General features: G+C 47.5%; 1 protein-coding gene across 33 annotated transcripts in view; it reads left to right on the forward strand.

Annotated features, from left to right (window-relative positions):
* MADD (MAP kinase activating death domain) overlaps nt 1–14,097 on the forward strand; it is a 35,838-nt gene extending 21,741 nt beyond the window's left edge. For 11 of the 33 annotated variants that reach the window (XM_081154031.1, XM_081154042.1, XM_081154053.1 and 8 more), the window contains 12 exons: nt 1,437–1,545; nt 1,809–1,871; nt 2,092–2,212; nt 2,312–2,417; nt 3,725–3,835; nt 5,509–5,616; nt 8,029–8,193; nt 8,441–8,513; nt 8,650–8,756; nt 10,795–10,864; nt 12,713–12,759; nt 13,049–14,097. In XM_081154031.1, coding sequence (XP_081010157.1) covers nt 1,437–1,545; nt 1,809–1,871; nt 2,092–2,212; nt 2,312–2,417; nt 3,725–3,835; nt 5,509–5,616; nt 8,029–8,193; nt 8,441–8,513; nt 8,650–8,756; nt 10,795–10,864; nt 12,713–12,759; nt 13,049–13,153 — 1,185 coding nt within the window. In that variant the 3' untranslated portion in view covers nt 13,154–14,097. The remainder of the gene's footprint in view (nt 1–1,436; nt 1,546–1,808; nt 1,872–2,091; nt 2,213–2,311; nt 2,418–3,724; nt 3,836–5,508; nt 5,617–8,028; nt 8,194–8,440; nt 8,514–8,649; nt 8,757–10,794; nt 10,865–12,712; nt 12,760–13,048) is intronic. The other 22 variants (XM_081154040.1, XM_081154055.1, XM_081154052.1 and 19 more) reach the window with 3 other exon arrangements.
* Nucleotides 14,098–14,213: the final 116 nt, after the last annotated feature.

Consider the following 14,213-nt stretch of genomic DNA (forward strand, 5'->3'; position numbering starts at 1 on the left):
TGAGGGGGACAGAGCCTTAAGAAAAGAAGAACTCGCCCTAGATCACACAGTACGCCTGTGATCGGTGGAGTTAAATTAATTCTTTCAGTCCTTGCCTTTAGACACACTGCTTTTCACTACACACATGCTACTTTAGGCAGTGAGTGTTAAGCACTCTGGTACACTTGCCACTTTATCAGATGTAGCTGAGAATGTATATTCTCTACCAGAGCTCATATGGCCTTATCTTTGGTCTGTGGGGAGAATGGAAGTGAAATGGAAATGAAATCAATTATTTAACACTGGTGGCCATTCCCACCCCCGAGACCTCCTGTATAAGTGCTTCTAATAGAGAGAGTGACATCCCAGAGTGAACATATGGAATAGACTCTAGAGTCAGCAGAGCCATTCAGGTTAATGGACCTTAACTTTCCCTGAGTCTAAGCAGACAATTTTAATAAGAGTATTTTAAACCCTGCTAGTACACTTCCATTCTGGAAGTTAAGATAGGTGTTCTGGAGTAGCAGTCTTGCAAGAAGCCATTCAGCTGGGTGCTATCTTTCCTGGCACCTTCTTGGGACAAATTTTCACTTGTCTTGTGCTGGTTGGCAAGAGCTCTTCATACAGTTGAGTTGCTGAGAGCAATTACCTAAATTTCTTGGCTCAAAAAAGGCCGTTTTAGGGAATAAATTATATTAAGTCAGTATGGTCCATTGAACAAAGAATTGGGCTGTGAACCAGGAGGCTGGCATTTAGATACACTGATTAGATATTGCCTAATAACCTGAAATGGGCATGAAACCTCTTACTCAGTTGAAAGTCTTTTTTGAATGAATAAAGTCTAATATTGCAGAAGTGGCAGATAAAAGTTAGTGGTATTTCTAAGGGGCAGACATTTCTGAGGTGGTAGGAAAGAGGAAACTAACATTTATCAAATAGCAGATGTGCCAGGCACTGTTAAGTGCTTTATATGTATTTCCTTATTTAATTCCTGTAATAGTTCTGTGAGGTATTATAATCTTTCCTTTTTTAGGTGGAAAATGAGACTCAGAGAAGCTGATTTTCGTGCCTGAGGTCACATAGCTAGTAAGAGACAGTGCTGTGAACCTTGCTCAGGCTGACTTCAAACCCAATATTCTTTCTACTGCATCATGCTGCTACAGAGAATTTGCCTTTGTTTTGTTTTTAGAGCCAAGAGTCTTCTAGAGACTTAAGAGTAAAGATAAGACCAAATGTAAACTTGATTGCATGTTTAGGAGGCAGTTGCAGAAAGCAAGATTATCAGGTTGACTTCTGGTCCAATCCTTGAGGCCAGCAGAGTAGCAAAAGCAGGGCTGTTGGAGTATATGTTGTTAATGATGGTGACTGGTGTGTGAGCCTCTTAATAAGCTGTTTGGTTTACTTTGCGCCTATTCATTGGTACCTTAGGTGGCTGACCTATGACCTCTTCTCTGCAGGGTAAAGCCCACAGCTTAAAGCCGAGCATAAGGGAGAAGTTGGCGGGCAGCCCGGTTCGCTCTTACGAAGATGTAAGCCAGCGAGTCTATCTCTACGAGGGACTCCTAGGTGAGAAACAGAGCGGGAAGGTCCCTTGCACTGGAAGAGGGTAGCACTTAACAAGTAGCTGCTTGGCTTTTTGCTGATCTCAATGCTGATGTTAGAGGGCATTTTTATATCTGAAGCAGGTGACTTACTGGGTCTGGAAGAAGCAGTGGGTGACAACTTTCTAGAAAAGACTGGATTTTGGTATTAATCAATAGCCTCTGTCTTTCTGTCTTCCTTTCTTTCCTTTCTTGCTACCATGGCCCTCCCTGCTCACAAACTGGCAGGAAGGGACAAAGGATCGATGTGGGACCAGTTAGAGGATGCTGCTATGGAGACCTTTTCTATGAGTAACCACCTTTCTTTGTGTGCTGTGTTCATCCCTCCTGCTCGGGGGGGATTGGGCCTCACTTGGAGGCAGTTGGGCTGTAGATCTGGGGTGGAGAGGCTCGGGTTTTCTTTGCCCTGGAATTTGCAATGACTCCCTTTTACTGGAGTTTACTCTATTTTGGTTGCCAGCTTTATTCTTTGTATGTTACATAAGCCCCTAAAAACCTCTCTCCTACACAGGCAAAGAGCGTTCTACTTTATGGGACCAAATGCAGTTCTGGGAAGATGCGTTCTTAGATGCTGTGATGTTGGAGAGAGAAGGGATGGGTATGGACCAGGGTCCCCAGGAAATGATAGACAGGTATGAGGCTTAGGAAATTCTTGGGAAAATTCAGCCTTTTCCCAGTTATTTCTGTGGTCTCCCACCTGAGGACTGACTTGTCCCTGGTCTCCTGCTTAGGTACCTGTCACTGGGAGAACATGACCGGAAGCGCCTAGAGGATGACGAAGATCGTTTGCTGGCCACGCTTTTGCATAACCTCATCTCTTATATGCTGCTAATGAAGGTAGCATCAGTTTTGCTTATGTGCAGCTGCTGCTGCTGCTGGAAGGGCAAGGCTCATTCCTATTACCTATTACCTAAATTCTGGGGCAGTTGGGAAGCTGACAGGACATCTTTCTAGGGCATGTTCTGAGCACTCTCTGCAGCTTACACGTGCTCCATTGATGTGAAGCTGCCAGGCTGTTGTGCTAAGAAAGCTTGTAAAGGTGACTGATGAATTTTAAATGGGGTTCCTTTTCTAAGTAGTTCTAGGATTCTAGTAGTTTTAGGATTCCCACAGAATACAATGAATTTTTAAAAATATGTTCTCAAGTAGTAGATTCTAAAAAGTTTTATCATAGAATTTTCCATAGATATAAAGAGTTACCTATTAAAAAAGTATTGGTATGCCCTAGCAGGTTTGGTTCAGTGGTTAGCGCATCCACTTGTGGACTGAGGGGTCCCCGGTTTGATTCCGGCCAAGGGCACAAACCTCGGTTGCAGGCTCGAACCCCAGCCCCAGTTGGGGTGAGTGTGGGAGGCAACCAATCAATGTGTGTTTCTCACATCAGTTTCTCTCTCTCTTCCACTTTCTCTGAAAAGCAATGGAAAAAATATCCTTGGGTGAGAGTAAAAAATAAATAAGTAAGTAAGCAAGTAAATAAATAAAAAGTATTGGTAGGTTCCAGTTTGACTTAGTTGTCCTTGGTGTTCATAGCGTGGGGAAAGTATGTTACCAAATAGAAGAATTATGCTCCCAAAGGGACTTAGTGAGTAGAGGAGAGTTGTTTTGACAATGATCCCCTGGGTTCTCTTCTTTTTCTCCCAGTCTCTCTAAATATGAAGGGATTAGTTGATCAAATACAGAGAATGCCCTGCAGGCAGATCCTGTTGGTTTGTTTTATTTTCTGTTGTAAGGCTCACTCTACTCTGTTGAACTTCAGGGGTTCCTCTTACCTCTGGTTAGGAAAGGGTGTTGACCTTTAAGGTGTCTTGTCTCTAAGTGAGCACACAGTGTTGCTACTCTAAGTCAATGTTTGTGAATTATACTCGAGGAACCCTGAGGGCTTTCAGGGCCTGGTTAGGGGTGAATGTTACAGTATTGGTTGGGGATAGGGAGGAAGTGTCCCCTTAAACCCTAGTCACTTAAACCAGGACTGCTTTGAGAGCCATTTCCCTGGCAGAACATACAGACTATTTTCTCTATATTCAGAGAGATGGTCTTTTAGAAATACCCTTCTTTCATACAATAGGAAGCTTACCTGTACCTTCCCTCTACCTCAGTTGAAAGGAGAGCAGATCCCTTATTAAGACCCTCTTTTGTCTTTCCAGGTACAGAAGAATGACATCCGGAAGAAGGTGAGGCGCCTAATGGGAAAGTCCCATATTGGGCTTGTATACAGCCAGCAAATCAATGAAGTACTTGATCAGCTGACTAACCTGGTAAGCATATCTTGGCCGTTCCTTAGGTCCCCTTCCATGGCACTTGTCAGCCTCCCAGGTTTGGGCCTTGTGACCTAATGCGAAGGCTTCACCAGTCATTTCTAGGTTGTATATTTTCAAAATCCCCAGTTCTGAAAATAGGGTTATTACTCTAGATGAGGCTTTAGCCCTTCTGTTCTGTGATAGGATTCTCTGTACTAAAACTGCTAATGCAGGCATTTAACATGTGGTCCGTGGGCCTCTGAGGATCCACCAGGTGAAAACCATTCTCATAATAGTATTAATATTATTTGCCTTTTTCACTGGTTGACATTTGCACTGATGGTAGGTAAAACCACTGGTGCCTTAACACAATGAAGGCAGTGGCACCAAACCATGTTGGTGGCCACTGTTGTCCTCACCTCCACACATCACACACTCAGTTAAAACACACACACACACACACACACACACACACACACACACACACACACACAAACCTGTTTCACCTATGAATGTCCTTGATGAAGCAGTTGAAATCATTAATTTTATTACATCTGATCCTTGGTTATACATCTTTTTAATAATATTTTATGTGATAAAATGAGACATTTACTGCAAACTGAAATATGATTGTTTCAAGGAAAAGCAGTTGTGACAATTTGAGTTGCAAGGTAAACTGGCAGCATTGTTCATGGGACGGCATTTTACTTGGAAGAATGACTAACAAATTACGGTTATTCAGAGTTGGGTGTTTGGTACTTAAACCAGAGGCTTCCTGATATTTAAAGACTTTCCTAATGTGATTAATGATATTTAAAGACTTTTCTAATGTGATTGATTGATAAGTGTGGATTTTTGATATTATGTAATATGTCAACATTTAGAAGAGCTGCATAACTTGATGAACCAGTATTTTCCAAATGACTAATGCGCGATGTTATAAATTCAAGTATGGGTGAAAGAGCCACTCAAAATGTAAGGCAGAAAAATGGATTTTAATGTAACAAAGTACAAAATGTTCACTGATGTGTTTTCAGATTCCACACTGCAACTAACTTTTTTAGAACTTCTGTTTCTTGAGGTCTGGTATAGTATCCAAGAAGAATATGCATATTTATCTGGAAAGGCTATTTAAGTACCCCTCCCCTTTCCAAATATATATCTGTGGGTCCAGATTCTCTCTATATATCTTAACCAAAGCAATATATCACAACAGATTGAATGCAGAAGCAGATAAGAAGTTCCAGCTATTTTTTATTAAGCCAAACTTTAAAAAGATTTGCAAAACTGTAAAACAGTGCCATTCTTCTCATGTCTTTTGTCTTGGGAAATATAATTGTTTTACAAAAAATATGTTATTTATGTTACTATACTATGGATTTATTTTTCATGAGTTATTACTTTTAAATGGATTAAACATTTTAACATTTTCAGGTTTAATTTCTAGTATGGTGAATATCTATAAATAGTAACACACATAAACATAAGTGTTTGGGGGTTGTCAGTGATTTTTACGGAGTATAGGAGTGCTGACACCAAAATGTTTGAGAACACTTCCTGATGGCTAGTGGCCAGCAGAGCACAGTGCTAAGAAAGCTGATATGAATTTACCTGCTGAATGGGGGATTCTTGGCCCAGAGCGTCTGTGAGAGGGATGTATGGATGTCCCTAAAAGTTCTCTCTTTCCTCAGAATGGCCGTGATCTCTCTATCCGGTCCAGTGGTAGCCGCCACATGAAGAAGCAGACCTTTGTAGTACATGCAGGGACAGACACAAATGGAGATATCTTTTTCATGGAGGTAAGTGCTGGCTCATGCTACAGGCCCAAAGGAACATTTGAGAGTCAGAAGGAACTCCTAGAACTGATGCCAGGATATTTTCCCATTTATCTCATTTACCTTCACAATCCATTTATCATTAAGTTGTCAGGCACTTATGCCAATAGTATAATGGATTGTTCCCCATCATTCCTTTTATATATATTTAGTGTAAGAGATGATACATTCCCATTGTCCATAAGGCAGAAAAACATAAAGTGGTACATACATTGGGAAGCCTCACTCTCCGTATCCCCGTGCACCTCGCCCCTTCCTCTTACAGGTAACCACTCTTAGAGGTTTCTCTTTGTATCTTCCAGTTTTCTTACACAAACACAATAAAATATGAACATAAATGCTTATTTTTCTCTTTTCTTAGCACATCGTATCCACTGATCTGTACCTTGCTTTTTTCATTAAACATACCCTGTAAACCTTCAGCATCAGTAAAAAAAAAAAAAGAGCCTTTTCGTTCTTTTTATAGCTGCATAGTATTCCACTGTGTGGCTGTACACAGTTTATTTAACCAGTCGGTACATATGTACCCTTGGTTTTCTTCCAGATTTTTGCTATTGCTAATAGTCCTCTATGGATGATGCTATACCTGCTTCATTTCATACATGTGCAGGTTTATCTAAGAATTCCAAGAAGTGGGATTGCTGGATTAGAGGAACAGTGTATTTATAATTTTGGTTGACATGACTGAACTATCTCTTTACATATAATAGTCCCCTTCCCACTTTATCAGTCATTTCTTTGAAGAAATTTGCCCTATGGAGTATCTTGTTCTAAATTTTTTGCTGTATCACTTGGATTTCTTATAAACTGGTAGTTCAACCTAGAGGTTTGAACAGTTTTAGATTTAATAGTTTGGTAAGAAGCTTCATAGATGGTACTGTATATTTATTTCCTGCTGGCTCACATGGTCAACCCTGCTAGTGATCAGTGGGTTCAGATGTGGGCAGCCTGATTTACTCACTGTAGAGTTCCTCAGTAGTCTTCTAATCTTGCTTGTGATATGTTTTGCCAAGTAGAATTTTTTACTTTTATGTGGTTGAATTCATTAGTCCTTTCTTTTATGGCATCTGAATTTTGAGTCATAGTTTGAAAAATTCTTCCTTACTCCAGGATTAAAAAGGAAATGGCCACTTGACCGGTGTGGCTCAGCAGTTGAGCATTGACCTATGATCCAGGAGATCAAGGTTCGATTTCCAGTCAGGGCACATCCTAGGTTGAGGGCTCAATCCCCAGTCGGGGGCGTGCAGGAGGCAGCCAATGACTCATCATTGATGTTTCTATCTCTCTCTCTCCCTCTCCCTTCCTCTCTCTGAAATCCATAAAGACATTTAAAAAAAAAAAAAGGAAATGGCCATGTTTTCTTCATAAGTTGTTTCCTTTTGGCTTAGTTGAATTTGATTTTCACATTCATGGATTTTATTTTTACTTATTTAAAGAATAGTTTATTGATTTTTAGAGAGAGAGGAAGCGAGAGGGGAGAGAGAGAAACATTGATGTGAGAGTGTAACATAAATCAGCAACCTCCTGCACAACCCCTGCCGGGGATTGAGTCCACAACCTGGGCACGTCCCCTGACCAGGAATTGAACCTGTGACCTTTCAATGTACTAGACAATGCTTCAACCAACTGAGCCACACCGGCCAGGGCTCCACCTATATATATATATTTTTCAAACAATGCTTCACTGAATATTCTTGAACATATATCTTTTTATACTCACATGAAAATTTCTGTGGGATAGCCCTGGCAGGTATCACTCAGTTGGTTGAAGCATTGTTGACTTCATCATCCCGTGCAGGCTTGCAGGCTTGATCACTGGTTGCAGGCTTGATCACTGGTAGGAAGCGTGAAGGAGGCAGCCAGTTGTTTCACTCTCACATCGATGTTTCTCCCTCTCTTTCCCTCTCTCTTCCTCTCTCTCTCTCAAAAAAAAAAAAAAAAAATCTTTAAAAATAAAGATTTATGCAAAACTAGGGCTGAGCCAGGATTAGAAATTCGTTGGTTCCATTTTTTATCTCCTTGGTTAAGCCTGCCATGATCCCCTGACTCCCGAGGTGGTAAAGTGGAGGCATGAGCTGTCCTCTGAATATTTTAAATCCAGAGCATGTAAGAGGTAATAAACACTGATGGAAGTGAAAAGTGAGTCTCCTTCCTGCTTATAGGTTCCTTTCAATGACTTCTTTTCTTTCAGTAAACCTGGTGGACAAAGTGTCCAGCAGTTTAGTGTTTGTCTCCATCTAAGGAAGACTGTGAGCATAAGTCAGAGAGCCTGCCCACGGGATGCTCCCAGAATCAGCTGTCCCAGCAGTGTAGTGTGGCCTGGGATGCAAGAGACCCAACGGGACAGGAACCACTGAACTGCTCTTGCTTCTCCAGGTGTGTGACGACTGCGTGGTGCTGCGCAGTAACATCGGGACCGTGTATGAGCGCTGGTGGTATGAGAAGCTCATCAACATGACCTACTGTCCCAAGACCAAGGTGCTGTGCTTGTGGCGCAGAAATGGCTCTGAGACCCAGCTCAACAAATTCTACACGAAGAAGGTACCGTGACCTCCATGTGGGCTGGGGGTGGGCGTTGTGGGCAGTGTTGAGTTTCTCGTACGGAAGTTAAAATTTCAAAATCCATGTCTGGAGCCCCACTTTTGCCTCTAACTGCTGTGTGGGATTTGTAAAGCTGTCTCTGAGTTCCAGGCATCGGCCCAGGCCTGCAACAGCCATTGTGGGCAGAGTAGAGGGCGGGGACTCTGGAAGGCTTGTGTGACCGGCAGCTCTCTCCCCTGTGCCGCAGTGTCGGGAGCTGTACTACTGCGTGAAGGATAGCATGGAGCGTGCTGCTGCCCGACAGCAAAGCATCAAACCTGGTGAGAAGAGAACTCCCTAAGCACGTGCCTTCCGTTTATTTTCATCAGCTTTTACTCATGTTGAGGCCTGGCCAGGAAGTCAGGCTGTGGGATGCCCCACCTCCCAGCTAGCTGATCACCTCCTCCCTCACCACAGGGCCTGAACTAGGTGGCGAGTTCCCTGTGCAGGACATGAAGACTGGTGAGGGTGGCTTGCTGCAGGTCACCCTAGAAGGAATCAATCTCAAGTTCATGCACAACCAGGTAGGTGCAAGTGGCAGCACAGGGCTTCCTAGCCCTGTTGTTCCATCTGCAATAGGATCAGTGTTAAGGTCCCCAGTGCTTTCCCAGCTAGCATGAGAAAGGGCCTCTGAGGCTATTGGGAGAATTGGAACAGCTAAACCAGAGAGACAGATCAGAGGAGGGCACAGTGACGTTGACAGCCACCTTGAAGGTGCAGCAGGGAGGTTATATGGGAGACTGGAGAAGAGAGGGAGCCTCCATCGTCAGACTCATGAGACAGCACAGTGTGAGTGGGAGCGTCTCGCTTGGCCCTTCTTTGCACAGTGTCTGCCTTCCCTGTTCCCAGGGTGTGCTTTTGCTTGGTGGTTTTGCTTTGAGAATCAAGACCAGGTGACCTCGCTTGTGTGTGTGTGGTGTGCGTGAAGTTTGCGTGTGTGCGTGAGTAGCTGGTATCTGTCCTATCCAGAGTATGTGTGTGCTTTCTCTCCTGCTGATTCTTCTACCTACTCTGTTCTTCCTCCGAGTGTCCCCACTCTGTCCCTGCCCCACAGGCCCACCCGCTTCTTTTGACTGGGTACACTTCAGGATTCATCTTTCCCTCACTGTGATTCCACAGTAGGAGCTGACTTCCTTCTTTCTCTTGGTCTTTAACACAATGTTACTTTTTCTCTCAGTGGACATTCCTTGAGCTAATTCCTTTCTGAGGCCAGTGCATCATCCCAGGTCCGTTCCCACTTCTGACTCTTCACACAAGTGCCTTCCTGTCCACTTCCCAGATACACTGGTTCCTCTCCTGAGGCTTGGAGCCAGATCCGAGTGTGTGAAGCCCCCCAACCCCTGGCCAGGCAGCAGATACTCGGGGGAGGTGAACAGCTGGATTTTGTGCTTTCTCCCTCCACCTGCCCTTCTAGTTCTTCAGGAACCTGGCTGGGCAGCTTTGATGTGATGGCAGTGTGTTTTCAATAGTATATTTATTAGTAATATAAAGAGGGGTTTACCTAAGTACTTTTCTGGACTGTGAAGGTGCTGGCACTTCTTGGGGAGCAGGCTTCTTACCACATTTTAGTGCTGTGGCCTCCTCTGATGCCTCACCTTCTGAAGATGAGATCTCATTAACTCCTAGATGCCCTCTGCTGGGTCCCACACTTGGTATATGGCCCCTTTGGACAGACCTAACGTCTAACTTACAAAGCATGTATGAGCTGGTCTGGAGTTTAAGGCTTTGCCCCAGAAGAGAGGGAACATCAGACCCGACTGACAATGAGATAAGGGCGGTGGGGTGCACCTTCTGCCACAGAACAGTCAGTTGGAGTTGAGGAAGCCTGGGACCCTCCGAGGGAGGTACGCAGTTGCGATGACAAATGGGAAAAGCACGGTCTTTGGAGTCAGGACTGACTTGGATTCGGAGCCCAGCTTCGCTATTCACGGGCGAATAAACTTTGTAATCCCCAGTGTCTTCATCTGTAAAGTGAGGGCAGAGCTCTGTACTGTGCCACAGAGGTGGGAGGACTGCAGGCAGTATTTGTAGGACTCCTAGTAGGTGCTCATGAGTGGTAGCTGTTGTTCTCATCACTTCGTGCTTCTTGGGAGAGCCTGGATCCTGTTTCGAGGAAGATAGCAGCGCCTCCACCCCGAGGACAGTCTGAGGGGAGCTTTGCGCCGCCCGTGCCAGCCCTCTGCGCCGGAGGAGGATGCATGGAAGGGTAGAGAGCTGATGGGCTGAGGGGGACCCCTGGGCACAGTGTCCCACAAACGCTGCCCTGGACACGGGGTCCGGGCGGGCAGCCCAAGCCAGCAGAGGGGCCTTCGGGTTGGGTTTGACCATTGAAACTAACGCCTGCATTTCTCTCCCATGCTTTCTCCTCCGGCCAGGAGCGGAAGGTACACGCCCTTTCTGCTGTCTTCGCTTCTTAGCGCTTTTGAGTTGTGTGTGTGTGGATTCTTCTGTCCTCTGGGAAATAGGTTTTCCGTGTGCGGGTGGGGCTGTAGCTGGGAGAGTGGGCTTTGTGGGGCAGGAGGAGCCTCTGGGCCTTACCCCACCTCCCTCCCTCTCTTGCAGGTTTTCATAGAGCTGAATCACATTAAAAAGTGCAATACAGTCCGAGGCGTCTTTGTCCTGGAGGAATTTGGTAATTACACTATTTTGCTCTTAGGTCTGGACTCACATGGCAGTAACTCAAACCTTGGAGCTCCAGAAGAGGGACTAGAGGCAGAGAGAAGAGCCTCTGCAGAGAGGTCTGGAGAGGCAGGAGTGATTGGGAAGAGAAGAGAACCCTGAGATGAGAGAAGGGGAGAAAGAAGAGAGAGATGGTGGTGGCTAGGGAGTGGGTCCCAGAAGAGCAAGTGGCTGTGTAGTCCAGGTTAGAGTTTAGAGGCGGCACTACAAGGATGGGATGAACTAGCACCAAGTCCCCTCGTTTGGCCAGCTGGTGGTCAGAAAGTTCTGGGGCAGAGCAGACAGGCAGTCCCCACGCTCTGCTGTGTTCATGTCTCCTGCTGCGATCCTCCTAAGTAGCCCAGTGCACCATCCACGCACCCCGGTGCCGCCCTGGTGTCTGCCTAGCCTCTGTGCTGGAGGAGGGGCGCGGGGCTGTCCAGGCAGACTCACTCACTCTAGCAGGCAGAGAAGCCTAGTGGGCCCCAGAGGCAGCCAGGGCAGTTGTAGCTGGACACTGGGAGCCAGCCTCCCCCAGCCAAGCCGACATGTAGTGCAGTGGTTCTCACCCTGGGGCTTTGAGTTCCTGCTGTTTGTGCTTCATTCTTTTGTGCCCCTCGTCGCTGCTATGAAAACCTCCGTTCTCCAGCAGGTAAAGTGACTGCCAGCTCCGCTGCCTCTCCCCAGGCCCCCTGCCTTGGGCCCTGCAGTGGGCGGGGCGGGCTCCCTTCAACCAAACCAGCTGCTCAGTTGCCAGTGCGTCTTCTCTCCCCACCTCTTCCTTCCCAGCCTCCCTCCACCCTCAAGCTGGCTCACTGGTCCTGAGGTTTTGCTCCCTCTCTTCTGCCAGAGAGAGATTTTGGGGGAATCTTCCGACTCAGGAGAAGACCTGGGCTTCTTGCTCCGCCTTTGATGAGTTTATTCCCTGTTAACCCTGGGTCCCCCAAATTTATGTCCCAGGGTCAGGAGGAGGTGTGGCCAACTCTCATCCTATTTTTCTGGCCCCCAGGGGATGTCATGCCGGTCTTCTCCCAACTCCAGGGGCCCCGATGATGGCTGAGCCCCGGGGGCCTTACTCCTTCCTCTGGCCAAGCAGAACCCCTGCATGGCTGGGCCGGGGCAACTCTTAGTCTTGCATTGTGGGCTGTGGACATGTGTGTATTTGCCTGATGCTCCCCGTCACCTCCTCCCGGGTGCTGTACTCGCCTGTCTCTTCTGCTCGGTGTGTCTGCTCCAGAGCCCTCTGACGCTCTCCCTCACACAGGCGGGCCGGGCCTCTCCTGCCACTCAGGGAAGGAAACGTACAAGTCTGGTGGGTTTAGTATCACGCCACATCTTCAGCCTCAGGACGCTTTGTGTAGGGGCTGGGAGTACAGGGAACCGTGCTTAACACGACCAGAGTCTCGTGCTGGGGGCAGGGATGAGTTCTCGGGCGTGTCAGCAAGGTGTGACACAGGCTAGAAAACTCTCTTCTCCCAGCCCAAACTGGGACTACCCTCCTGTGCTTGTCAGGGGCCCTGGACAGTAGCAGTGACAGAGCTGGTGAGACTAACCAGCTCCCCTGCTGGGGCTCCCAAAGAAGAGGGTAGAGTCACGGCCTCTAGCAAGGAGCCACTGCAGACCTCAGAGGGCAGTGTTTGGGGATGTGTCCTCTCGTCCTGCAGGGGCTGGACAGAAGCTGTTGTAGCCTGAGCTGCTGCAGCCACTGGGAGAGGCCCCCGAGGGGAAGGGGCCCTGTGCCGGGCGCTGCCGCCTGGGAGAGCTGGCACTATTACTCTGAGTTTTGAACTTTCTGTTTTGTCTCTTGCCCGTCCGGTTTTAGTTCCTGAAATTAAAGAAGTGGTGAGCCACAAGTACAAGACACCGATGGTGAGTGTGCCACCCAATCCTGATGAGCCAGTGTGCACAGGGCTCCTGGGACCTTCGAACAGAAGTGGGGGGCCCTCTGAGAGCACAGGGGGAGGGGCAATGAGGAGTGATCTGAGAGATGAATCTGGTCTAGATGCCAAAGCTTCAGCTGAAGCTGGAACAGGTCAGCTCTGAGGCCTGACTCAGGCTCGAGCCCGGGTTAGGGCAGGAGTTTCACGCTCTGCAGATCTCCACGTGTGAAGGTTTGGGTCTTAGTAGTGTTGACCTGTCTGGTTTTCTCCCCCTATAGGCCCACGAGATCTGCTACTCTGTGTTGTGTCTCTTCTCGTACGTGGCTGCGGTTCGTAGCAGTGAGGAAGATCTCAGAACCCCACCCCGGCCCGTCTCTAGCTGATAGAGGGGGGTTAAGGCTGCCCCAACGCAGGGGACACCCCTTGCCTCTTGCTGTTCCCAAGTGCACGATGCTGCTATGACCAGACGTGGGTGACGTGTGCGTGTCCTTTGCAAGCCCCTCGCGTGGCTTAGTTGGTTCTCAGTTATGTGTCCCTGTCAGTGTGTTTTAGTGTGTTCATCACAGGGCCAAGCTAGTCTCTTCCGCCTTTTCCCTGTCACCCCCAGAAGACCAGCCTACTGTTCCCTCAGGGCTCAAGAGTGTGTGTGTGTGTGTGTGTGTGTGTGTGTGTGTGTGTGTGTGGCCATTGGCTTCTAAGAACTCTTGGAGTATAGGCCAGTGTGAATCCACTCTTATGTGTCCTTGAGACATTTGTGTTGTGGTTTGGTGTCCTTGGCATTGTGACCTCCCGGTGCAGGACTCTGGCTCTCTGTCCTCTGTGATCCAGCACAAGCAGGCGCCTGGAGTAGCCCCAGTCTGTGGGGAGTGAGGGAAGCTTGAGGTTCCCCACCAGGGGTGGGCAGGGAGAGGGAGGGAGAGTCAAGGGGCAGCAGAGTGAGTGGCAGCCTCCTTGCTTACGCATTTCCTAAGCTGGCAGCTACTGCCCTGGGCCACAGTCCTGCTGCTGCCTATTATGGCCTCCACCACTCAGCGGAGCAGCTCTTTGCCTGTGGTCTTCCTTGCCTTAGGCAGAGGAGAACAGAGTGGTTGGGGCCAGGAGACTCCCAGGGACCACTGGGTGCTGTGCCCAGGAACCCAAAGGGGTGGGCAAAGCCAGATTCAGTATACACACCTGTGTCTGCCGGCAGCATCTCCTGGCACTGGGTGCCAGAGGGGGAGAGGGTCTGGGAGTAGGCAAGAAATGATTGTACATATTTATTTCAGCTCCACATTATTTATAGAAAATGTACAGGCGTGTGAATGTGAAATAAATGTCCTTAACTCTCCCTGGGCTCCTGGCAGTAAATGATACTTCCTCTCAGCCAGGGCCTGAGGAAGACTGACCCTGGATTCTACAGAGAGACCTCTGGTCTGAAGGAAGCAGGGAGACGAGATCATGCCC

Source organism: Miniopterus schreibersii (assembly GCF_964146895.1).
Source record: "Miniopterus schreibersii genome assembly, chromosome: 12".
Classification (NCBI taxonomy): Eukaryota; Metazoa; Chordata; class Mammalia; order Chiroptera; family Miniopteridae; genus Miniopterus; species Miniopterus schreibersii.